Below are 27831 nucleotides of genomic sequence, written 5' to 3' on the forward strand. Positions count from 1 at the left end.
CTTAGCAATCCAATTACACAGATTAACAACTACCCTTTTTCCATTGAATCATTGCATCCAGTTTTCATGCATTCAGAGGCCAAATTGCTTTCTCAAATGCTGAACGTTGACCTTGAATGATATGGCAGCCGGTTTCCTAACTTCCATAGATTGGTGATGCCGCCAGTAATGTCATGTAGCAGAAAAACTAGTAATGAAAATCTTGGACTGGTAGACAAAATGTCGTTTTCATGTTATTTATTTATGTCGACAATTCCAACCACTACAATAAATATAACATTATGCAATCTACAAGTTGTGTTAACGATGTTTCAAGTGGGATTCAGGTCTCTCCTCGTTCCATCTTGTTTACAGGTATCCTATGACCAGATCTTAAAAGAATTACATCTACGCACACATGAAATTACGAGAAAGATGAAAGAAAAAAATACGTGAAAGGAAAAGGTCATCGGATCATGCCAAACCATCAATGATATTGCAGATCCCCATCAGAGAACAAAATGCTAATGACACATTAATGGATATTGCAGATCCCCGCCACGTCCATGTCCATGTATTAACAAGACCATACCCATCATCGATCAGGCTCTATGGAACTTTGATGCCAAGAAAATCAGCAGCAGATTTTGCCATGACGTTTGCAAACTCATTAAAACTCAAAACACCATCTCCATTGGTGTCAGCCTCTCTCATCATATCTGATAGCTCACGATACGTCAAAGGGTGTCCCATTTTAGCCATTGATCCTGCAAGCTCAGCAGCAGTAATGAATCCATTGCCATCCCTGTCAAATGATCGGAAAACCTCCAACAACTGCTCCTGGTTGATCAATACTTCTTCATTCATATCAGGCAATATAGCACTGACCAACTCATCAAACTCAACATAACCATTTCCATTAGCATCCATGTTTGATAACAGAACATGAAGTTGATCACCTGTAGGTTTGAGGCCAAGAGAACGTAGAAGCGCAGCGAGCTCCAGCTGCGTGAGGCTGCCATCGGAATCCATGTCGAAGCGAATGAAGATGTCCTTGAGCTGCTTGAGCTGATCGGTCTGAAGGGCTGCCATCATGGCTGGATGGAAATGGAGGAGGTGAAAGGAAAGGAAAGGAATAGTTTTTCTTTTTCTTTTTTTGGAATCTGTATTTTGGCTGGTTAAGGATGCGGGGCTAATTGAGTGTTGTTTCTTTTGAACTGGAATGGTTCAACCAAAACCGCGTTATATCATTGCCGTGTTATGTGGGGGGTAAAAACCAGCAAAGGAATAACGCAGTCAAGTTTCTGAAATATTCTCTGTGAACGTTGGGGCATGTGGGTTCGCGGTGGCGTTGCCTTATTTTTTTCAAAACTCCATGTTTGCTCTTTTTGTGCTCTATTTTGATCTTTCTCAGGACAAAAAGAATCATTACAAGAAAGTATCTGGAACAGAATAATGGTATTTTTTGTACATTCATCTAAAAACCTTGACACCGGCTTTGAAGGGAGTTGAGTTCTCTTTTCATACTCTATTAATTATTATAAAATTAGTCGAGAATAAATAAATATTTTTTTTTAATTCAGATTGCACCACAATATAGCAAAATAAAAAGAATATGGCATGAAAGAATATTTTTAAAATGATTTTTTAATTATAATTTAAACTGATAAAAAATTTGTTACTTGATCAACTATTAAAAATAATAAATAATTAAAATGTATGATAAAATAATAAAAATACTCTTAAAAGAAAATAGAAATTGATTGATCTTTTGAAGATTTGGTATCGATAGTATTTTAATTAATTTAATACATTTATGTGAATAAAATTAGAATGAATCATCATTAATTGTGAATGTTTTTAATTTAATATGTATCTTATAGTATTTAACAGATATGTTTATTTTATGTTTACGTTTACATATATCATATTAATACGTTTGATCTTGATCAATAAAAAATACAATTAATCATAGAAAATATTAAAGGGCTTAATTTTGATTAGTGGGTCTATAGAAAAAATCACAAAACAACTATTAATTATTGAAATAAATTTATTTTAATAAAATAGTAGTAATGGAAAAAAAACAAATTGAAAAAAAAAAGAGAAGGAAAGTGGGGTCAGGGTGTGACAACAGGGCTCGCGTGCTTCGTCGGCGGGATGCGCATGGCCTCGGCGTAAAAAAAAACAAGAACGGAGGTGAACAGCGTGTCATCAGCAAGAAGTGGAACTTTTGATGACTGTTTCGACGAAAAATCGGTAGCCGCTAGTTTTGACCCTCAAAAGTCAAACCCAATTTCTATACTATTTTTACTTTTAAATCATCCCATCAATATTTAAAAACTATTTTTAAACCTCAAAATATATTTTTAATCAACTCTAAGAACTAGAAAATTATGATTCTCTCCTCCCTTCTCTCTCATTGATTCTCCCCACTCCTTGACTCCTTCTACATACACGGGCCTCATGTTAACACTAATAAATTTTAGGGACCATTCTATATAAACCTTGAGCCCTGAGGACCAGAATGAATTCACGTTTGTAAGAAATTACTTTAATTTTAATTTAATTTGATCTTTGTATAAGGATGTTGTTAATTAGCAAACATGGCTCAAGATGACTGTTTTTTAGCATCATAGCTAGCATATTCATAGCTGCAGTGCAACCCTTCATTATCTTTTAGTTAATTATTTTTAATTAAATTAATAATAATGTAATTTAATTTAGTCAATAAATAATATTTACAGGAGGCAACGAGAAAGATAATTTCTTGTGAAAGCATTGGCAAGTTTGGATGGCTGATAAAACTCTAACAAAGAGAGATTTAAAGATTCATCTAGAGTGTGCTAGAAATTATTTTTATTTATAAATATATTAAAATAATAATTTTTTAAATTTATTTAAATTTATTTTTAACATTAGTGTATTTAAACAATCTAAAATTATATATATAAAAAATAATTTAAAGCTTAAAAAAATCAAAAACATTTAAAAATAAATAGTAACTTGGATGACACGGGAAGGTTAGTTTTTGAATGGATTGGCTTTGGGAGCACAAAGGTTTGAAAGTTATCGCTTCTGTTCAGTGTTCAAATTGAGGAGAGAATTCAGTGGTTCACTAGTGAAAACCATTCAGGGCGTGAAATCAAAACTGAGTTTGCTAATAAAACCAATAATTAATCAAACCCATCTGAAAAGATTCTCATCCTCCCCCACAATCCACAATGCTAATCATTGAAAATTATAGCATTACACATTAAACAATGAATGCAGCGTTGAACATTCTTAGAAAATCACCATATTTGTCCTCCCAGACCAGCAAACACAGAAGGGGAGTGAAATTATAGTTGGATCTATCTAAATTCTTTTCATTGTTTTATTTAAACCCAGTAAACGAAAGATTGGTGTCATCATTGTATAGATGTCTGCTCTCTTGACTCCCTCTGGGATTGACTGGCACGTTAAAAGCAAAATATGCTAATGGTGAGAGCACCATATGGAATTTTGATTATGGATATGTTCGTATATGTTCGTAAATTGGCAATAATAATGGTGTGTTTTCATTCTTCCAAAACTCTAGCTCCTCCTGACGCTTCAAAACATGGGATAGAAGCCATTGTCACCGAGCTGAGATCAATAAGCCCAGATTTCGAGTCTTTCACTGTGGCTTTCTTTATTTAACACTTCATTTGATCCCGATCAGTGCTTGTGACACACTATAACTAGTCACATCAGCACCACCCTGTACCGGTGCAATCATCATTTGCATCAGATGTATAACTGGAGATATTCACACCATTCATTCTTCATTACTTTGTTATCCACGAGAATGTAAGCTGTTTGGCATGGAACCAGGAATACAAAAGAAAATGGCAAGAGTCACCTGAGAGTGTGGCACGACTCTTACATGCTTCAAGATGAATGGACAAAATTGAATCGAGATTTTATTAACACAAAAAATACTGTTCAGAACAAAAATTTGCAGACGCTAGTTACAAGAAGAAAGAATTACAGCACCTGTGACGTGGGAAAATTAAAATAACCTAGCTACCAGTATCAAGGGCTTGAAATCCAACCCCTACAGGAGAAAGTTCATTTCAGAGACCAACCTGTACATCGTGAGCTTGTATATGTTCCATCTCAAAATTCATGAATCCTACTGTTCATAGATGAATTTACCTCTAACACTATTTACCATGTGCTCTTTAATTATCCAGGCTATAACAATCTATACTGTAATTTTGACTACCAAATGCCATCCTTCGAAACAGTCTAATTTCTTCAGATTGTTGTGCAGAGTTGAATAACTCACTTTCTCCCACTCTCATTCCATTGGTTAGATCTGCTGTCGCTAAAGTATCAAAAGCTCTAACAACCTGAGAAGCATAGGCCGGCTTAGAGAAATACACCTAAAATCTCCAAATCTGAACTTTTAATGGAGAAACAAGAATTTTCAGCTAGTTCAGTGATCAAATTGCAATTACCTGTCCCATCCGTGGCCTCTTAGAAGCTGAATGCCGCACACAGGCTGCAGCAGCCTCAATCATTCGGAACATTTCACTTTCAATGTAGTTCTTTTCGAGCCTTGGATCTGCCAAACTTTCAAGTTCCCCATTTTCTAGTGCATGATTTAGCAAAGGTCGAGCCTGGAAGAAAGGTATGCTTTTGGTAAGAAAAGTTTCAGCATGAAATTGTGGAAAGTCAAATACCAGTTCAACACTTCTATTTCTTTCAACATGTGCATTTTTCAGTTTTCTTTCTATACATTCCAAAAAAAAATTACTGGAAAGAGAACAAAAGAAAACTAAAAAAAGCAGGATTACGTATTCTCCACCACAAGGTACAGACAAGAGGAAACAACATCAAGACAGAATCTTTCAAGACAAAACATTGTTTCACCTCAGTACATTTGTTTCATTGGTTACTTCTTCTTTTTTTATTCTTGCACTGAGGAATATCATAATTATGCACTGAATTTAAATCAAGGTTCAGTAAGATTAGTCCTAGATCTGGGAATGCTTTTAATTTTCCATGTACTGAGTTATTTTCTTCAGTATAAAATCTATACATGATTAGAGGCCACAGGCCACGAAATCAATGGAGCTCCAGAAAACTCAACAGAACCCCGATCCCCCACCCTGCATACACCAAGGAATAACATCCACTCAACAAGCAAATCTTCCAAACAACCTATTTCTAAAATAAGCACACCTGTTCCTGAATCAAACACCATGGGAATATAAAAGAAGTTCAGAACAGGTCTTGTAACCTTTCACTGAATCTATCCACAATTCAAATGTGAGAAGCTAGTAGTGTTTCGAGCAGAAGGTAACCATGTTTCTATTATCTTTGTAACTAATTTTCTAACAAATGTAGCAACTTCAGAAACATCTTCTCATATCAAAACTAAGCAGTGAGAAGAAAAACACATAACAGAAAGCATAAAAAATTACATGACTCAAACTAAGCTGTATCGATATAACCAGAAACTTCAGGATAAATGATATAATTGAATTTATCATTTATGCATGCTGAAATAAAAGGCAAACCTTTAGGTTAGATCTGCTCAGCAGATGAGGGATGCTAAGATCAAGTCCTTATTACTTGCAACTAGGTTATTGGATCTGGATGTATCTTAATGCATGCTCCAGTTAACAATCAACAATTCGTGAAAATTGAATAAGTCTATCGTCCAGAAGCAGAATGCTAGCCAGGGTGCATAAACAACTTACCCATTCAACAAGACTCTCCTCTCCCATGGGCTGGGATGCATCCACAGGCTTCCGTCCAGTGATTAGCTCCAAAAGCACAACTCCATATGAGAATACATCAGATTTCTCTGTTAATTTGCCGCTTGATGCATATTCAGGGGCCATGTATCTGAGTGATCAATTAAACATTAGATGCACATAGACATGGCTGATATATGTTCATTGCACAGGAAACGAAAACCAAATACAGCTGAACTTTGAAAATAGTATTCCCATCAACTCCTGACTGCCCAAAAGGGCTGAAACCCTCCCTGCTCACACAAAAAAGGGCAGAGAGAGAATAGGGGTGCCCCTCGGTGACCCTCTAGTGGCAGGTATTTAAGCAAATAATAGATGATCTCTTACCCAAAGGTTCCCATAACACGAGTTGTTACATGAGTGTTTGAATCAAGAGCTAATTTGGCAAGCCCAAAGTCTGAAACCTGCAAATTAAAATCTAGAAACAGTTAAACCACAATCTAATTGAAACTAATCATAAACAAATGTTAAAAAGGGAAAATTGTGCATACCTTAGCTTCATAGTTGTTATCTAAGAGAATATTTGACGACTTAATATCCCTGTGAATAATCCGAGGATGACCTGAACAGATAATAGTAAATCAAATGAATAAAACCTACACCATATGTAGTCTAATAAGGAAACCCATTCATTATTCTAGCGTTAAGGAAATAGTGCACCTATCAATGAACATTATATGGCTGGAGTTCTTATTTACATGTTCTTAACTCTAGATCATCAGTAGTACCAAAATTAATATTTTCATACTAATCTTGATTGAGGTAGAATTCTGTATGTGCTTTAAGGATGAGAATATTGTCAAATTGCATTCGGTTATTAGATACTTGTTTTTTATTACTGAAAGTTGGATCACAACTTTTGAAAATGAAGAGTGGGTACGGATGGATGGCTTAACCTTTCAATAACAAGAATAGAGTAAAGGAAAGCAGTTGCCAAGTGTTGAAAAAGAAACAGGTGAATAATGTCTTGAGCTAATTTTGGAAGTGAATGTGAACATTATCTAGCTAATAAAATCCAGATTTGAAATACTAACAGTCTTCATGGAGATAAGCTATTCCCCGAGCTGCTCCAGCAGCAATCTTAACACGTGTTGCCCAATCCAGAGCCAGCCCACCCACCCCTACAGAAAGAAAGACCAACAAGCATGACTGATGATCATTTTTATGAACTGACATGCCAAATCTCATCTATAAGTTGTAGCTTTACCATGAAGATGGAAATAAAGGGTATTGTTAGGGACATAATCATATACGAGCAATCTTCGGGTCTCAAATATGCAGTAGCCCACTAGAGAAACCAAATGGCGGTGGTGTACGCGACTAATAATCTCAACTTCAGCTTTAAATTCTCGCTCACCTTGCCCTCCACCAATTTTTAGCTGTTTCACTGCCACGTCTCTCCCATCTGGAAGGTAACCTTTGTATACAGAACCAAATCCACCTTCTCCCAAAAGATTTTGGGATGAAAACCCATTTGTCGCCTTGACTAGCTCTTCAAACGCAAACAAAGGCCTTGAATTACCTAATCCGCTTGATTCAGTTGGCAAAGAAACACAATCACTGCTAGAACCACTTGCAATTAGGGGAGCCGTAGAATGAGTCTTTGTGAAAGTTGAACCTGAGGGCGCAAATTTGAAAAACTTCAGAGTTCTTGTCAACAATCTCATTCAAAGTGCTTAGCAGCAATCTCATTAAATGCAAGTTTGCTAAGAATAGATTACCTTCTTAATAGGAGAAATCAGAATAGATTAACCAATTATCTGTATTTTTATAAGATCCAAATGACTATATGATTTAGTTTTGCCATTTTTATATGTTAAGAAAATATGCTCTCGAACATTTGATTGCATGTCAGATGCAGTTCAATTGGCAAAAGTTAAATCAATTTATGAGAATAAACACCAACAGAAGTTTTGGGACCCTCTTGGCAGAATTCCTAATTGCGTTACCTAGTGACTAGGAGTGGCACTATTGAGAAAGGTCATAACAAGCTAAAGAAGCAATGGTGAAATGCCGTTTAAAATAAACACCTGATCTTGGAGAAGAGCCCAAAGAAGATGGCATAACATAAACACCATTGAGTCCAGAAATCTCTTTTCGCCGCTTCCTCATGCACCAGAGAGCCAGTCCAACAAGGCTGAGCATTATAATTCCTATTGCTGCACCAATAGCCACCATACCTCCAGTACCGATGCCCCCATTACCTGTGGAGTTTGAACTTCCAGGTGAATTAGAGGCGGTATTGTTCGTGGGTGATGGCGTGGACACAAGTGCGGGTGGAGGCGGAGCCAATCTTATTTTTGGCGGTGACAATGCTGGTGGATTGGAATCTGATGGGACAGGTGTTGCTTGAGGAGAAGTTGGAGGAGTAAGCCTAGGAGGTGGGGGCACATTACTGGGACGAGGGGCTATTGAAATTGGTGGACGTGGTGAATTCTCAGGTGGAGTTGATGCTCGTGGTGGAGGTGATCTTCGAGGAGGTGACAAGGATGCTGGTGGGGGGGTCGGAGGAGGTGGTGGTGGTGAATTTTGAGGTGGCCTAGATGAGGGTTGTGATGGAGGTGAACTCTGAGGTGGCGGTGTTGATGGTGGTGGAGGTGAACTCTGAGGTGGCGGTGTTGATGGTGGTGGAGGTGAACTCTGAGATGGCGGAGATGGTGGCGGAGGTGAACTCTGAGGTGGCGGTGATGGTGATGGTGGTGGAGATGAGATTTGAGGCGGTGGTGGAGATGAACTTTGAGGTGGTGGTGTCGATGATGGTGGTGGAGAATTTTGAGGTGGTGTTGTTGATGGTGATGGTGGAGAGGAACTTGTAGGTGGATTCAACAGTGGTGGTGGAGATGCAGTTGATGGCGGATTAGATGGTGGTGGTGGTGGTGGAGGTGAGCCCACGGGCGGAGTTGCTGATAGTGGTGGAGGAGAATTGGAGTTTGATGGAGGATCACTACTGGATAAAGGCGGAGAAGGTGATGTCATAGGAGGTGGTGGTTGTGGTGGAGGGGTTGATGGTGTGGCAGGAGGAGGGGTTTGGGGTGGTGGTGATGAAGCAGGAGGGGTTCTTGGGTCTGGTGGATTGGCATTGGGCTGTGAAGGTGGGGAAGTGGGAGGAGGAGAGGAGGCTTGTGGTGGTGAACTAGTAGTGGATGGTGGTGGTGTACTGTTTAAAGGCGGTGGAGTAGCAGAGGGGGGTGAATTTGGGGATGGAGATACAGTTGCCATCACTACAGTTCCAGATTAAGCGACTTTAAATTCACATCACAGAATTTAAACTTTCATTGGCTTTTCACAAAGTTCTCCCAATTCCAGTACGAAAGGCAAGGTTTTGATCAAAACACACCCATCAATTTCAAGAAATAACTCCAAAATGAACAAATTTTAAAACCAAGATAGATTCAAATCACCAAAACTTCACCAACCATGCTCTGAAAAGTCACCAAACATTCATACTTGAAATCACAGTAACCTCTTTGGAGCCAGACCCTAATCACTTTCGGGGTTTTTAGCTAAACCCAGATTTCCAATCTCTTTACCCGCTAAAAATCAGATCAGGAATCACAAACAAGACCAAAGCCACTTCACAGAGGCAACCTTTAAAGCAACACCCAAATTGCTAAATTTAGAGTAGAATTTAAAAGACCCAGACTTCGATCAGTAAACTGATTCCAGTAACGCCGATAAGATCCTCTACATTCAGCGGGCAAATGCAGCGACACTTGCACCATTAATTACTCTACAAACAAGAACACAGATGCTAAAAACTCAAGAAACCGTACCTTTCTTTTACTTCAGGTCATTTGCATTGCAGCCAATATCGGCTGGTTCTTTAAAACTCTCTCTCTCTCTCTGTCTTACCTACATATGAAGTTCAAATCAGGAACACGGATTGTGGGGTCTCAAATCCAGAGCAGTGTCGATAGAGACCGTCAAAGCTGAAGAATAATGAGGCAGTTTTGTTTAGCATGAAAAGTAAACATTCACATATTTTTCAAATCATCATCGTCTCCATCATAATAGTGTTATTATTAAATTAAAGGTCAAGGTCTATTAAAGCCTAGGACTTGCTTCATGGTAACGTCAAGTCCATGATATATTTTATCAACCTATGACTCTTTTTCATTATTAACCTTCAAGGATCAGCATCCATGTCTTTAGGCTCTTTTTTTTTTTTTTCAATTACTGTTTGGTAATGCTAGTTGGATAATGATTGTAATTTTCAAGTGTTTTATAATACTCTGAAAGATAATATCATAACTTTTTTATGTATTATTTTTAGAATATTTAATTTTAACTTTTTTTAAAATCACATTAACAACTAAAAACCATAGCTTTATCAAACTGATTCTCTCATTTGGATCTTTTCTTCTGAGTATTAACTAGATTCTCTGTACATTTAGAAATTTTGTTTCGTTTTCTTTAAATTAATTGAACATTAGATAATAACACGTGGCGCGAAACTTATTATCATACTGAAAAAGAAATTGCTCGGGATGAAATAAAAGGTATTCCCTCATAATTAATTGTTACTCTCTAGAAACTAGGAACTTTCCTTCGGTGGATCTTTGTATATCATAAAGTTATTTATTTATAGATGTTAAAATGACATAGATTTGATAAATTAAAAAAAAAAAATCAAAATGTGATTAGATACCCACCTTCCCCGCAGATAATGATTTTTTTTTGTCTTCGGGCCTTGTTTGATACTGCAAACTAATCCATAATGGTCTGTAATCTGCATGTTCATTTGGATTCTTTTTTTATAGTGCCCTAGTTTGACTGAAATTAATTACTACAAAGCGAACTTTAATTCAACATGGCTCTCATAGCTTTTTAACTGGTGTTTTGGACAGCGATGAAGGTTAAATTTTAATATTTTTACTTTTAAAAAATATTTTTAACATTAACATATTAAAATGATTAAAAAACATCAAAATATTAATTTAAAATGAAAATATACGTTTATTTCAAAACACTGTGGAATCCTAGCATCAAACACCCCCTTAAAATAATACATGTAATGCCGTATATATATATATATATATATAACAAATCAACATTGATCTTGTAAATGTAAGAGAAGCCATTGTTTTCTGTTTTAGAAATGTGTTTCCGATGAGAACAAAGGAATGCTCAGAGTAAAGTATCACCTCTAATGCAGTGGAATCTGCAAATATTATTTTCATTCATTTGCATTTCTTTATAGGGCAAACTTCTGTATCTGCAAATATTCTTTTCATTCATTCGCATTTCTTTATAGGGCAAACTTCTGTCTTTGCACCGCATTCGATCTTCGGTGCTTTATTTATTTTGCTACAGCCATGTGAATCTCGCACCACGCAGATGCAATGGCCGTGTCGTGTGCGAAAATAACTTGTAATATGTGACAACATGCTCTCTGTTATCAGTTTAAATTGAGCTATCGTACAAGATAGAGAGCGGAAAGTGGATGGGAGAATAAAGAGTGGTGAACAGGAGATTTGTCCGGTGAAAAAACTGTGGCTGACGCAGAGGTTGAAGAGGGGGGGGTCTCGCCGCGGAAAATGCCAGATCAAAGTGGACAAAATATTAACGAGTGGTGGGGGCCCAGTTTTGTGCAATCATTGAGGCCATCCCGTGAAACTTCAAAGATAAATTCAACTTGTTTAATGTTCCCAGGTTTTGACCCCATGAAAGAACTATAGATTTTGATATTATTCTAGAAAAAGTCCATGTTATGATCCTTTTTTACCATAAATTTATGTTGAATTAAACAATTATGTTCTGATAACTATGACTTAGTCCCCTTGTAATAATGTGATTCATTTTTTTATTTTTTTTTAAGTATATTTAGGAATGTGGTGTTAATTGTTTTTAAAAGTGTTTTTATTAGAAAATACATTAAAATAATATATATTTTATCTTTAAAAATTATTTTTTATAAAAATAAATTTTAAATCACATAAAATAAATTTTCAATCAAAGGTTGTTTGGAACACAATCTCAAATCATATATTATAATAAAATAAAATCCTCTTCTCGTCTTTTTTCCCCCATTTTTCATCACACTAGCCATTTCCTTGGAATCTATTTAGCCTTTCTCCCTTTTCCTTTTCCAACTTTTCTCCCCTTCGCACGCCATACATGTTTTTCCTTTAATCAATTGCCTTCAAACCAACCGAGGATTTAAAAATGTGACTGTAACCGTGTTTTAAAAAAATCAATTTTGTATTAAAAATTATGTTTTTTGTGTTTTAGATATTTTAATATGCTGATTTTAAAAATAATTTTTAAAATATAAAAAGATATTATTTTAATATATTTTAATATAAAAAATATTTTAAAAAATAACTGCACAATACTCAAAAATAACTGCAATCTTTTTTCGCCTGGCAAACCTGGCTTGTTTGACTGAATCTTAATTTATGTTTTGACTCTGGACATAAATAGTTTATTGCCTTTGATTAATCAAATTAAAAAAAGTGTCGGTGGAGGAAGATAGACAAGCAAACCGTAAATTTGAACACACGCGTCCATGATTCATGCATGCACTTCTACAGCAGTGGGGACTTGTAGACCCAGCAAACTCCTAGTTCATAAAGCCTATTGAATCGGTGCGAGTGAACCATTAATATTCGTAATGAAATAGTTTACATGGAAGCGCTCCTATCCGAGGGTCGGATAATTTCTTTTAAACGTAATCAAAAAAATATCACTATTTGATATTTTTACCGAAGCTGGCTAGCGTGTTGATTTTTAAATTTTTTTATATGAAATTTTATCTAATTTAAAATTAAAATTAAATCATGTTAATATTTATTTTGATATAATCCAATCAACTTAATTAATTCAAACTTATTTTAATAAATTGTAAAAATAGCATATGGATAAAATTAATATAAAAAACCTCTTAGTCCAACAACTTACTTAGTTTATATTTAAAATGAAACTGTATAAGTTTTATTTTGTCATTACTCAGTAAATTTAATTATTCTAAAAATAATATGTCTAGCCAATAAAAAAAGTTTAAGGATATAATTTTTTTTAAAAAAAATACGAAGTTGATTGGAAAAAAACTATTAACTTAGCTTAGATTTAAAATTAATTATTGTGAAAGTTATTTCAATTTAATTTAGTCCATTTCTTCAGTTAAAAATAACCCAACCTACTATTAGAAAAGTTTGGAAACAACTTTTTTTAAATGAATCAAAGAAAAAATAGAGGATTGAAAAAAGAGGAGGGGTGGGGCAATTCGAAAACAAAAGGTGCAAGGATGAAGAGCTTTAATATTTGCCTAGTGTCTATTTTAATGGCTACTAATAAATTGTGCATTCTCTTTTAGCTTTAATGCTTCTCGGTATAGAGAAAAGAGACAGCCTCTTCAGTTTTCAAATGTCGGGAGCCATTGGGTTGCGTGGTAAGGTTGATTTTCTTAACGACGGTGATGTGCCGCAATCTATCGGTAGAGTGGTTCCCTCTAACTTTAGAATGTTTTTTTATTTAAAAGTATTTTAAAAAAATTAAATTTTCATGAAATACTATTTCAAATGCAAATTTATTTCTTCTATGTAAATAGTCTACACAGTCGGAGTTTTTTTTTTATTGTCCAAACTTTTATAAAATATTCATATTAAAGGTCTGAAAAATAATTGTTTAAATATGCATAATTCTGATTTTACATGACCTACTTGAGAATACAAGAAACTTCATGTAAAAAGGGAGAAAATAAGGGAACGGTAGCTAGCGTCGTCTGAAACATGAATTGCTAACTGGGTATGGTCAAAAATAGGCACATCATGTAATGTGCTCAAAATCAAGATGTAGGAATATGAATGCTAATTGCCCATTTATTTCCTCCCTTCAATCGCATCTTCCATAAATAACCATGGAATTTCTGGCCCAGTCGGGCAATATTCAAGTCTTGATTTCACTTGGAATAGGTCAATTAAGGATCACTTGAAGTGCTGCTACATGGGCCCGAGGAACTATTGACAAAGACTTCCATTGATTCCAAATGAATGTGTTTATACTGTTTACTTGTAGGTTTGGAACTGTGGATAGTTCGAAGAAAAGGATAACTCTGACATGTATCTTAAAAATAAAATATAAATAAATAAAAAATCAGGCATGGGTTGGTGGGGATTGAAAAAGGGTCGCTACAGTACAATAGTGACAAAAGTCAGGGATACATGGGTTGGATTTGAGTTTAATGATATTATTTTACTGCATCATTAAAAAATGTCTCTGCACTGTTGTTTTATGTTTAATGAAATTTCATCACTTCTGAAAATGTCCTCTTGTTTTTTTTGGCTAAATAAACAAGGGCTTAATTGAGAGTGCCGGCATTAGTAAATATAGTATCAGTTATTTAGCGACACTGACAATTGTAGCAACCAGTAAGGGAGATCGGAGTTATCTGTCGGCCAACAAAAAAAAAAAAACCACCCTCACTTCAGGGCCTCCACGATAGAATTGCTAAAAAACCCAAGAATGATTTTTTAAAAAAAATCATGACCATGAATTAAAAGTTTTGATGGATTATATTTTAATTTTTTATAAAATAATATATTTTTAAATTTAATAAGATAATTTTCTTGTTATATATTAGCAATATTTATACAATTTTTTTAAGCATAATAATTACCGATTAGTAGACAGATTAGATATAATTGTATAATTGGTTAACAAGAATCATAAATAAATAAAAAATTAAAATATATTTTATGAATATATATATATATATATATTTAATTTATAGATTATAAGACAAACTTTAGTTAAAATATTAAAAAATTATTGTTCATGTAATATTTTTTATAGGTGATACTAAGCAATCAAGTATGATTTTACTATAATTTGATGAAGATTTGCTTCAAATAAATTATATGAATACCTTAATATATGTTTTTATAAAACAATAGAACATTTCGGGTTAAAAAAAGATTTGGTTGCACAATCATTCAAAAAAAATTATGATTTTTTATTAAATTCTTGAATTATATTTAAATTTTTACAGAAGATTCAAGAGATTGTTTTCCTTTTAAATAGCATAGAATCTCTATTTCATCATTGAGTCTTTAGATTTAAAAAATATCATTTCAAGCCCTTAATTTTGGCAATTTCCTTGCAAAAAATCAATTGATTAGTGCTGGATTTAATTAGATACATACAGTGATTTGTAAACTATAACATCAATTATAATATTACCGTAGCTTTTAATAATAATATTTAATTGATATTGCCGTGCATTATCATAATATTTAATAAAATATCACAATTCCCAACCATAACATCTAAAACTGTTATTTAACCAAAAAATTTTGCTTCAATATAATTTCTCTATTTATTTGCATTTTTCATGCTGAAATGTTCATAATTCTGTAGCCTCGAAGAACCGCATGCAGCTGGAGATCGACCCATGATAGGATCAAGTCAACTACTAGCCTATTGCACCTACTCTACAAGACGTTTGACTTTCGGTACCTCGTCTCCCCCACAGCAACAAGGCCTGTGCACTGCTGCACGTGCAAGCCATCGTATAGCTTAAAAACAAGATGCGGACCCTGTTTCGAACAATTTCCTTTGACTACTCAGAACTCAACTGAGCTTTTAACGAGTCAATAAATCTATGCAGACATAAACATGGGCAAGAGCCCCGAGATGTCTTTATATATATATATTATTTTTAACACTAACTAATTAGAAGCATAAAAAATTCTTAAATACATTAATTTAATATTTTTTTCAAGTGAAAACCGATTTAAAAATACTTTTAAAACAGAAATTACTACAACATTTAGATGATATTGCAACCCCTTACTAAACTTTTCACAAGAAAAAAAAATTATTACACTTTCCTTTGAAATTTAAGCATTACTAGATACAACAGTCGTTACACTAAATTCTGGAATTAGAACTCTTTGGTCGTTAGTTGCCTAGGACAAACCCTGTGACGACTCGGGAATGAACCTCTTCGGCTACCTCTGGATTCAATATCATCAGTTACCCTTCCATACTCAACAACCAAACCAGGTGCTGCAACGAGAGCGTATCAGTTAGACAGACATCAGTGGATGGACGAGGAGATCAGTTTTGCATCCTGGCCAGAATAGATTTTCTTCTTGAAGAAACCTCAGCTGCCCAGCTCTTTCCTATCACAGTTTGAAATTTTCCTACAGATAAAAGGGCTGTATGAATATCATGAACAAAAATTTTGACACGGTAAAACTATATAATCAGAAAGCTCTGTTCGTATGGAGTTCGAGATGAACAAGTAGTAGATTCTACCTGCTTTTGAAAAGAAAAACTCATCCAACACCTTCCCGTGTTCTGTGAAAACATGACATCGAATGAGAATTCCTTGGAAGCGGAACATTTAAATTTGTTAGATAACCTACCCATTTCATATTCCAATGCTTGCAAAATCATCTCAACCTGAACATGAGACTTGGAACTTTAGATTGCTAACAAAGAATTGAACATGGGAAGGGATATACAAATATAAATGTAAATCAAGTACTATAAGAAAATGTGGTTTATGGATTTGCTTCAGGAGAGCGTAAAACTACATTGGTTTAACACATTGAAGTTTATTCCAGTAGAAGCTCTTTATAGCATTAACATTGGGAAGTTTTCCGAGTGAACATCTAGAGAGAGAAAGGGAGTCACCAAACATTTCAACAGCAACCGGTGAACATATCAAACACAAACTGAGGAGGATCACAATGTCAATCGATGGAAGAAGTCCCTGGGCAGTAACCAAACTACTTTAACGTTTTTATTTTCTTTATAATAATTCCCTTAATCCTTAACACATAATGGCCATCAGAAACAGCTTCCTGCGGCTTTTCCAAAAGACTGGTCATCTCAATAATTCAAAAGTAGATGAGGATATATGACGCACATGGCAAACACATTTGATTTGAATACTGTCCTGTGTTTCACCGACTTTCACGGTTTCACCGCACATTGCAATAGCAAGAAAATCAATTGAAGAAGCATTTGGAACCATAGACCTGTTTCCTTATAGCATCATGCAAAAATTCAAACTTTGTCAAAGTATTTGACAAGGTTGGCATCCAAGGAAGCATTGTTTTCATACTCCGCCCATAACTCTTTGATCTCTTCAGCTGAAAAAATGAAAATATTTAGTTCCAGAAAACTCAAAGCTGAAACTGCTAAAAGTCAAGATAGCAATAGTCAGTATTTGAGTAACCCTCAGTTCACCAAGAACTCAACACATTTCATTTAAAGCCGCTTGCTCCAGCCTACTCTTTTCTTGTTTAGGCACACCATTTGATGGTGTTATATCTCCAACAATATCCATCAAAGACCAAATCCCAACTCAAAATTCAAAACTCCAACAAAATACATGTGCATATTTTGCAAAAGTAAAACACAATAAGCTCAATTAGATAAATAAAAAGAGAACTATTACAAACATGGAATAGAATCGCCAATCAATGCTGTTGTTGTAGGGCTCTTCTCCCATCCTACAATTACCAACAATACACGATTCTGATTTCTGACTGCAAAATAAATATTTGCAGACACATTGTTCTCTTACTCGTTAGGTGTAAGCTTGGGCATGCTCTGTGGACTATTATGGCTTTGGAGCATCCACTTGTATGTTTTACTTTTATGGCCTGACAAGAGTCAAATAGTGACAAATTAACAGTGTCAAATGTGCTCATGAAACACATTGATATCTGCTCTCCTAATTTTAGCCAAAATTCAGTTTTAAGTGAGAGATCTATTCTCCAATAATTTAGTCCATTTTTCTCCTCAGGTGGTGATCTATTCATGACATGCCAAGGCTGAAGCAGTACAAGAAAAAAACCGAGCCATTTAGGCAGCAAGGAGCTATTTTCAAAAAATAAAAAAATTATGGATTCAAGACATGATTTTGCTTACGCAAAATATCATAACCCCACACCCCCACATAGGCCCATACCACCACCAAATCCATGCCCTACACATTCTCAAAGAATCATGTAAATTTCCATTAGAGCATAAATGAACCTGTATCAATGGGAATAACATATCATTTATCAACCATATTGATCAATTAAAAGAATCCAACATAATACCATCTTTTTCTACAAGTCTACTCTGTCCAAAATATCAGGCAACCAAGCGTCGCTCAAAGCTCATTTAAGTGGTAAATTTGCAAAAATGGCTTGTTTTAAGAATGAAAACTACAGGAATACATTAGGTGACTTTTTTAAGGACCTGTAAATTATATGGGTGCTAGATACAGTATCAACAAGTAGAGTTAATCAGATATCCAACACCATCCTGCCTCTATTCTCCTCAAAAGACAAAAAAATGATTTAGTCTAATAGCAAATTGAATCTCTGGCTCCTCTCTTCTGATTGATAACCCAAGACTTTCCTGTTTGATTAAAGCCCAATAATCTTCCCTTGTATCTTATCATGGCATCAAACCATTTGTTTCCAATTAATCATAACATTTATGTAGTTAAATAATTTATAAATTGGTCTATTCTGCCCTTCAGTCTACAAATTTGAATTACATGATGCAAGAGTGTAAATACACACATTGACTTTCTTGAAAGTGCACACAAAGAAAGAAAAACACAAGTCTTCTCATGATATAAACTATTCAACCTTTCTCAGTTCAGCTTTTCACAGCGAACTAAAATGAACATCAGCAATCAGAGCCATCAATGGCATACTGTACATATGGTCAGCAATTGATTCAGGACCCTTTATCCCATGGTTGATCCATCCCTTCAGTTTTGTGATCTGAGAGAGAGAGATTGGACATTTCTAAAATGTAATCTAGACCTTTACCAACATCAGAACAGGCTCACATAGAGTAAAAAGGCAAAAAGAAAAAAATAAATCAAATGAGAACCAAATATTTTGGTCATGATCAAAGCAAAGAGAAGTGCAACAAAAAAAACATTAAGAAGCATATGTATACAAGGCATAAATACACAAGCATGTACGCACCCATGGTATTTGAAAAACAAAGGAAAGGAATACTGGCTCCAGCCTCTTTCAGAGTTGCTTAAAGGTGAAACAAGCAGAACTTCGAGGGGCTTTTGTACCATAACAAGCCACTTGAATATATGTTTATCTCATGTAGCGGAGACACTAATTCTAAAACACGTTACATTGTCAAGGCTGAGAATTTATGATAGAGATTTCAATTACAGGTACAGGGGCCACTCGATTTCCATCATGCAAGGTTTCACTATAATTCTTAAAGCACAACAACAGTAGTCTGGTAATCTCTGCAGACCAAGCTACAGCATAATTTGCATAAACTCATCGGTGAGAACACTTAGTACAGCACATGCACATGGATTTATGGTAAAATGGGATGCCCTTAAATGCCAGTTTTTGAAGGCCTACTTAATGTAACAAACACAATAATATCCAGTCTTTGCACTGACCTCCATACACAATCCAGTCCAGTCCTAACAAACTAATCAACTAGAAGGCAACTCAATAATTACTCTCCTTTACTCCAACAATATCAACAAATTTGCTTAAGCTTATAGTCATTATAATTTGGAAAGCCAAATCGCTGCTAACTTTTAGGGAATAAAAAAGTGAATAGAACAAGAATTGGATGATCTTGTTCTTACATTGATTTCTAACCTAAAATCATAATTTCTTAATCAATCACAGACACAAATTATCTGCTCTAAACTGGAAAAGAAACCCCGTTTCATAGTTAATAAGAAAAAGGTGAATGCTTTTCCATTTCCCAATCTATTCTAAGAAAAGAAGAGCAATCCTTTTCCCACTCTCATTCATACCTTCAATCGATGGCACAATGTGGGGAAATCAATAGCCGATGAAGCTGGTGAGTTACCCGTCATAGATTGGGACTCCTCAACGGATCTCATGGATCCTAACCCTTCCGAATTAAGCTTTTCACAGCGAACTAAAACGATTCTTGGGTTCGGAGCTTCGTATAAGAAAATGGGCTGCCTCCGTTTAAAGAAAGCAAGGGAGGAGGGAGTAGGTGAGGTGAACTCAGTGAGGAGTACAGTGAGTCCGTGTATCAACAACCATTATTTTTTTATGTTCGGTTTCTGTTGTGTTCTGCTTGGTCTCAGACACCGGAAAAAGAATGTCCTCTCTTTAACTCGCTGTCACTCCTGCAGACGCCCACTGTAATAGTTTATCTTCCATACACTTCCATTTTTTTTTTAATCTCTTAATTTTAATTCTTAAAAAAAGACAGAAAGAAATTGTTTCATATCGATTTTCTATTGACGAGCAACAAAATACATTGATCAGCTGCGTAAATATATGGGTGTAATATGCATCGACATTGCAGTGTCGCGTAACTGTGGAATTAATTATTATCGATTTAAAAATTGGCAATTATGTGGACTGAGCATCATTTTTCTTCTTCAAGAGAAAAATTATGATTAAGTTTAATTTTTATGCAAAAGAATTATAAAAGAGTTTATGGAAAAATATGGTTTGTCGGGATTGTCAGGCAAAGATACAAATACAATGAATGCGGAGACGCGCCAATCCAGTGAACCAATCCCGCTCATTCATCGACTTGTCTTTTAAGTTACAATCGAGACCCCAATCTTTGAAGAGATTCACAAGTGGATCCTTATTAGTTTCCCTCACTTCTATCGTCAACTTAATTACATGCAACCGTCCACTGCCTTTTAAATTAAAAAACCTACATATCAACCATGACCATCTAGGTGGTGGCTAACTAGTAAACACTTAGAATTAAGGGATTTATTTTTTTTGTGGTCTTAGATTCGAGTCTTTGATTGCTCATATGATAACCACTGAAGACTTATATGGTTATTAATTTCAGGGCTCGTGGGATTAATCGTGATGCGCGCAAGTTGACTTGAACATCCACATTAATCTAAAAAAAAAAAAAACCCTACATACCATAACCTAGTGGGGTGGTTTAGTGTTAAGAATTTAAAATTAAAAAAATTATTTTTTTATAGTTTGAAGTTTGAGTCTTGTAATTACTAATATAATAACTATTAAAAATTTATATAATTATTAATTTTAAAATTTATAAAATTAATTAAAATATATATAAGTTAGCCAAACATCTTATTAATAATAATAAAAAAAATATTCATAACAAGATTATATATATTAATTCCTTTTCTATAAGAACCTCCTAGAGCCTTTATATATGTTCTCTCTTCAGATAATCGGTCAGTGTATGCAAAAATCCAGCCTAAAAAACTAAATGGAAAGCCCAGCTCAGAGTTTATATATTATTTTTTACCTCGGGCTTCTATAAACTTGCATTTCACAATAAATAATTTTTGTTAGCACCAGAAACAAAAAACAAAAACAATAAATAATTGCCTTGAGATATCCTGAATTTTCTTTAGCTGTAATAGCTGTGAAGATTCGCTCAAAACCGCCGACGGCTAAAAAAAACACGGGTTCAAGTGCTGCTTGGACCCAATAGTTATGGGTTCTGAGCTTGTCTAGTTTTATCTTTAATGCAATTAGATGCCTTGTTTAGCTACATTTCTTCAGTAAATTTTTAAGATCTCCATAAGGGCTCTTTAATTTTTTATATGATTTGTTATTATAAATAATATATAACTTAAAATATAACAAAAATAAAATAATTCTTTGAATTTTTTTGCTTTATCAAAATATAAAACTCATATGCTATAAATATTATGTTTATTTTTTTCAAAAAATACTTATTAAAATATCTAAAAATCCTCGTGTGTATATATAAAAGATCTTTTATAAATAACAAACAGTTAATTTCACATGCACCAGGTACAAGATATAAATTTACAAAAGAATATATTTTGCAGATAACGACAAGGAGACACCTTGATCTACCTAAGGAGATACAAGCTACAAAAGAATAGATTAGATTGGCAGAAAAGCAAGTATCTCATCAATGATCCATCCTTTTTTACCATAGCAGTTGGACCCATCTAATCATCCATAAAATAAACAAATTATAACGGAAAATAGATTTGTTATAGAGTTAATGTTGCGTAAACTTTTTGAATAACAAACCATATTGGGAGGTTTAATTTATATGGAACCTTTGACATTTCTGTTACTTTTGCAATTATGTTTGACAGTTAGAATAAAATTGCTATAAATTAGGGCTGAAAATTATTGTTCCAGTCTGATTTTGAATAAAAATAAATAATTAGATTAAAATTATTATTTTTAAATTTTAAATCGAGTCAAATCAAAAACTAGTTCAAATTAGTTAATTTTGATTTGGTTGGATTTGATTTTTTCCCTTTTAAATTGGTGAAAACAGAAATTATTCCGGCTAAGTTTTTTTTGGGCTTTTTATTAACTATATTTTTCAATATTTTTATTTATGTACTTGCTTTTATTTTTCATAAAATCAACTTTAATTTTTGTTGTGATAGATCTTTGCCTAGAAGTTAAACCCAGCAAAAATAAAAATACAAAACAAAACAAAAAAGATATCCCCAACTGCGACTGCTTTCTTTGCAGTTAGGTTAGCTAGTCTACTCTTTCCTGTTCTTCAAGCCCAATAAGCTTAAGGTGCTGTTGCACCCCTTCAATTAGAATAGATCTTGATTTAGTATTTTTTTTTCTAAGGTTTTGAAATTTTCCGGAAAGTGTGAATTAAGAGTAGTTAGAAATAGAAATCGTTGGAATTAGATGAAAGTCAGTGCCAATTAAAAGTATTTTGAATACTACTTACAAAATTTTGAAATAGGATAGCCTCACGACTATGGAATTCTTAAACCTTTCTTTGTATACCCCTATCGCATGAGATGAGAAATAAAGAAAATAAAAGAAAAGAAGATAAATTTGAGAGATGAAAGACAGAGGGTAAGGAGAGGGGGCAGTTGAGAAGTGAGAATGCTGATTTAAAGAAAATATGCTATTTATTCCTTTTTTTTTCTAGTGCTAACTTAGTTGAACCTGATTGATTTAGTTTAGTTCAATTAATTTTAGATTTTAAAAATTGAATCAAATTAGAAATATTTATTTTATAATTTTTTAATTAGTTAGTTTGGTTTTTTTTTAGCTTTCTCAATTTAATTTATTATTCAGTTTTTTTTGCTCATCCTGCTATAAATAAAAGTTACAGGATATCATTGCACCAATTTGCGTTTTAGAAACTAAAATAAAATTGCTACAACAAGTTACTTGGATGACGAGGACAGGTTAATGGCATCAAAATACTGTACGCCATTTTCCAATTCCTAGCATCCAAGTTTTTTAAAGTTACAAAAGACAAAACTACTTTTTCCGACATAAAACTTTTTTTTTTTTTTTAATGTAAATCAGATCAACCTCAAATAAGCATCTAACTACTACTTGACGTGAGACCATCAGCCCTGGTTTGTCATGTTTATCTACTTGTCTTCCTGAAAAACGTGTATTAGAAGTCGGAACGGCAGAAGTGATCGTGTTGCTAGGCTTGAGCAGTACAGTATAGAAACATGTTCATCTTAAATTCTTCGACGCCGTCGAAAGAGGTTCACACCATACACTAGCAAGTAACATGTTCAGTTCAAAATAAGGAAAACGGCTCTGTTTTACTTTGAGATTTTTTTATCAAAACGTTCTATACGCATGAGAGCTTGGTCTCGAACTTTCACGAGGCCTAAGGCCGTCGAATTCTATATCCATCTTTCAGATTTTGTTCAATAGCAGAAAAGGAAGGGAAAAAAAAGCAAAAGAGAGAGAAAGGAAACTAATTGCATAGAAGGTTCAAAACGATTTGTTCAACATTAGTTCTACCTGTTGTTTGGTACTATATTAGTTATGTCTACTGGGGCAATATTGAATTAGAATTTTGTTTACGTGGCTTCTTTTATTATTCGGCATATAGTTTGTTTTGCAATTTCTGTTCTGCTGTCTTCTTTTTTTTCTTCTTTTAATTGTTCTTCCGTTATTGTTAATTTACGATAAAAACGAGGGATTTTCTTGGAAACAAAGGCAAGGTCAATAATTATTAAGTCAATTAATATAGACTTGCCGAATCTCCTTTCCTAGAACCAGAGGCTAAAGCAGAGAAAAAGAAGTAGCAGATCAAGTGATCAACAATATTGGCTACGGACAAGAGGGCATTAAATTAAAGAACAAAATTTGGAGTGCACTGTGCAAGATGAGAATCCTAAAAATAGCTGCATAACAGCGAAACCCCTTCTTGATGAAAGGCTTGGCCTTTCCATGGCGTGAAGCACCTACAGAACTAGAAAGAGATCTCCTTTTCTTCAACAGCACACCATTTTGAGTATGTCGGCACTCTCCGCCTCTCATCTGAACATATCCGTAGCCATATTCCACAGACAGTAGCGGCAGTATGCCCAGAAGCACAAAATATATAGCAGAAGACATCATGTATATAGTACAGTGCTTGAAACTTCTAACTGACGAAAGTTTTGGAGAATACAGAGAGATCACTGAAGAACTAGACATGTAGAAACCTCACCATGAACAGTGAAAGAAGATTTGTGGCTTGTGGTTATTAGCAAGAAATCACAAAAGTAAACAATCATGGCCAACTTGACAGAAGCAAAAAATCTTGAAACGTAGTAAAGAAAAATGAAGCAGTGCAGACACTAAATGAACTGAACCCAAAGGCCAAACCCATGCAGATACATCAACACTAGAGTCGGGCAACGCAGAACCATCAAAACCAGCAGTATGTCAGCTATAGATTGACCAGGTTTGAAGTTTCTCATCACCCAAAAGATGATTTGGAGCATAATGCAATAGCAATAGCAGTTTAGATTGCAGAAAAGTCCGAACAGAACAGTGTAATTGCAGAAAAAATTGCTTTTCTTTTGGTCAGCCTAATTGGAAGTGCAAAGAACATGTAAACCAAAAGCAGATAAAAACAGCCATATGATCTACCAGATCTAAACTGGGGAACCAGCACAGCAAAATGATGTAGAGAATCTGAGAGTATCAGCGTCAGTCATAGGCAACACACTGTCATGAATTTAAGCTTCTTGTCCCCTTTGCCCACAAATATTTAGATCACAGAACAATAATGATCGTCCAATCCAAATATGGTTATTCTCAAAAGACTTCAAGATAAGCCTGTCTTCAGATTTTGCAGGAAGCATGCGCGTCACTTTCTCAATTTTTTAATTATAATTTTTTGTTTTAGATCTTTTATGTAATTGACATTTTCCGGTGTTATTTTTTTGGGTAATTTATTATTTATATATTTTTAAAATTTACGAGCTTGTAATTTTCTTTGGGTAAAAAATTTGGGTTATCAAATGACTTGAATTACTCGATTGGATAAAACAAACTGGGTAAAAAACATTCATATAATCACTTCAAATTGCGAATTTTTATCTAAATTATTCGAATGCTCATTCTCAAATAAAAGTCTAGCAATATTAAAGAGAAAAAAATAAATTAAGCCCGGATGCACTGGAATCTTGTCTGTTGGGAAAACTCATAGGTTAGTTAATTGTATGCTTGTTGGGGAGTGGCGTTATCGCCTGACATCGAGTCTTGCATACGTGCACGATACATGGAAAATTCTCCAGGAGCACATCTGTCGTTTTTAATATACACGCGTTGTAAAGGTTCAACCTTCCGTGGGTCAGATGTAATTATTTTTTTATTTAAATAGACCTTTTTGGACATGCGTGGATGCTCTCACATCACCAAGATTAGTAGACATTTGAATTTTCAATATTACTTGTTTTACATGCCATAGAATGCTAATAATTGCACTTTTTTCATTTACGCAACCAGTATGCGTTATTAGAAGAGAATCTAATAATTGAGATGGGATTACCATGATGGTGATTATGATTAATTGGATATGAATTTATTGAGTTTGGATAGTGTAAAAAATCTAACAAATATATATATATGTATGTATGTATGTATGTATGTATGTATATATATATGTTTGTATGTATATATATATCAAATAGACAAAGTCAGTAAAAGACATGGCAGGTAAAACAGCACGTTCAACGAAAAACATATTACTTTTAACTCGGTCATCAAATTTTACTAGAAAAATCAACAAACTTGACTCTCTAATCAGTTTATATAAGAAATAACACAATTCTTTTAATTATTTCTTTTATAGGTTCAAGATTTTAATACGCTGTCGTTGTTCCCAGGAGCACAGCCAGTTGAGGTGTGATCCTATATAAATATTTTTTTTGAACTGTGATGCTCTTGCAAATTTGTTTCTAACATGTGCTATTTTGTATAAAAAACAGAAGAACACCCAGATAATTGAGATTTCTTCCTATTTCCGAGGTACCACGCCCGTTAGTAGCTGAACCTGCTATACGAATCTGAAGGGATCCATGCGTAATAAATTTGCCCATGTTCGTTTGCTGCAAGGTTCCCCGACGAGGCTTTTGAGGCAGAGATTGAAAGTGAGCTTGTTGGGATGATTTGCCCACCGATCGTTGATCACTGGACCCGCCCATGAGGAAAACAAGGTCTTCCATTTGGTATCTCATTCCTTGTTGACTAAATGTGTGGTTGTACTAGCAACAAAAATGGTTTGGTGGGTGCACAAATCCAAAGTCACATCACACGGGTCTGCCTCCTTTTATTACATATACCATTACATTAGCATGCGTCCTGCAGCTACTTATTTTAAAATATTAAAAAAATATTTTAAGTTTTTGGGATCTCATAATTACGATACATCTCAATGGTATAAGTTTCTTGAAATAACAGATCTAAAAACTTATAAAAAATAATAATAAAATATTTAAATTATTTATAAAGTATTTTTTTATAAATTTTAAGGTCTAACAGTTATATTATACCCTATGTCTTGGATTTGATATCCATACCATATCCAACATATTTAGACTTGATGATTATATCAAATCCAAACAAACAATAAAATAAACAAAAAACAAATGTACATTTTAGTTTAAATGAGAAATAAAAAAAATACAAATAATTGATTATTGGTTGCAATTCAACCATGAAATGTTTCTATATATTGCACCATGTAAAAAATAGCATGCTTGTACATCTATTTAAAAGGTAAAAAACTAGATTTGACCATTAAGAGGCGTATCATGCATCTTTATTATGACTCAGAGCTAGCACTGCCCGCTTAATAGAGTATATGAAATATATACTAATAGCTTTTTAAATAAATAATAAAAAAGATAACATGACAATACTAAAACATTACGCATCATCCAAATAAATTTTATTATCGTAATTTATAATAATCTATACTTAGAGATATAGCGAAAACTCCTTGCAATTTAGATTTTTTTATGTACATATATTATCTCCCTACAAGTGGTGCCCAATTTTATTTTATTTTATCATAGATATATAATGCCTTGCATGTCGTAATTGATAAAATGACTAGGCAGTTAGCCCGTCATGGTAATAGGATTGTCTTTTTATATGTATATTAATAATGTAGCATGCCCAATTCTGTCGGTATCTCTCTGGATAAGAAACCTCTCTAGTATGAGTTGTGATATGTTTGCTTAATGCAATAAGCAATTAGGATTAGATTTTATAAAAAGAAAACCCATAAAAAAAATAATACAAATCTTAGTGCCTATTATCTTATGTGACATGCATCTACTCAAGTTGAATCAGGTTGATTTATCTTGCTTGTTGCTGCATGATTTTCACGTTTCTTGCATTAAAATCGATATACATCGACAATGCTTTTCCCTTCCACTTTCCTATATTTGTCTATGATTTTTCAATATCACAAGTCACATCGTGTGATTGTTGATTTATCTTGCTTTACACGGGTTGCACGCATTCAACAAGCTCAGAGATATCATCAGCCAATGTCCTTGTACATGTCTATTTTCCTTTTTAGTTTTGCATTTTTAGCGTATTTTTATATGCTTTGCTGATAAAAAATAATAAAAATTATATTTTAAAATTTTATTTGATAATTTAAATTATTAAATTAAAATAATTTTATAATATGATATTAAAATTTTGTTGATTTAATAATTAAACATAAAATAATATAAATTTATACGAGTTTTAAACTTAATAATTTTTATTTAAAAAATATTATAAATTATATATTAAAACCTCTTCTCTCAACTTTAACTACTTCAACGGACCTGTTTTAAACTGATTTTTCCTCA

At 34.0% G+C, this 27831-nt stretch overlaps 2 protein-coding genes across 3 annotated transcripts; both read right to left on the reverse strand.

The window, feature by feature from the left end:
• Positions 1-208: 208 nt before the first annotated feature.
• Positions 209-19537, reverse strand: LOC105114161 (probable calcium-binding protein CML15). Its single transcript, XM_011010625.1, has 2 exons — positions 18737-19537; positions 209-1123 (listed from the first exon to the last, which is right to left on the reverse strand). Exons 1-2 carry the CDS (start codon positions 18817-18819, stop codon positions 589-591), a joined length of 618 nt encoding a protein of 205 aa, XP_011008927.1. The 5' UTR covers positions 18820-19537; the 3' UTR covers positions 209-588.
• On the reverse strand, positions 3898-27785 carry LOC105114148 (proline-rich receptor-like protein kinase PERK9). Of its 2 annotated transcripts, XM_011010613.1 has the most exons (9): positions 27776-27785; positions 7799-9615; positions 6976-7386; positions 6803-6889; positions 6260-6330; positions 6096-6172; positions 5712-5859; positions 4464-4625; positions 3898-4355 (listed from the first exon to the last, which is right to left on the reverse strand). In XM_011010613.1, exons 2-9 carry the CDS (start codon positions 8985-8987, stop codon positions 4185-4187), a joined length of 2316 nt encoding a protein of 771 aa, XP_011008915.1. In that variant the 5' UTR covers positions 8988-9615; positions 27776-27785; the 3' UTR covers positions 3898-4184. The 2 variants fall into 2 exon arrangements, with proteins under 2 accessions (XP_011008915.1, XP_011008906.1); XM_011010604.1 differs by lacking the exon at positions 27776-27785 and having other exon boundaries at positions 7799-9753.
• Positions 27786-27831: the final 46 nt, after the last annotated feature.

The sequence above is a fragment of the Populus euphratica genome, unplaced genomic scaffold (assembly GCF_000495115.2).
Source record: "Populus euphratica unplaced genomic scaffold, PopEup_1.0 scaffold5.1, whole genome shotgun sequence".
In the NCBI taxonomy this organism is placed as follows: domain Eukaryota; kingdom Viridiplantae; phylum Streptophyta; class Magnoliopsida; order Malpighiales; family Salicaceae; genus Populus; species Populus euphratica.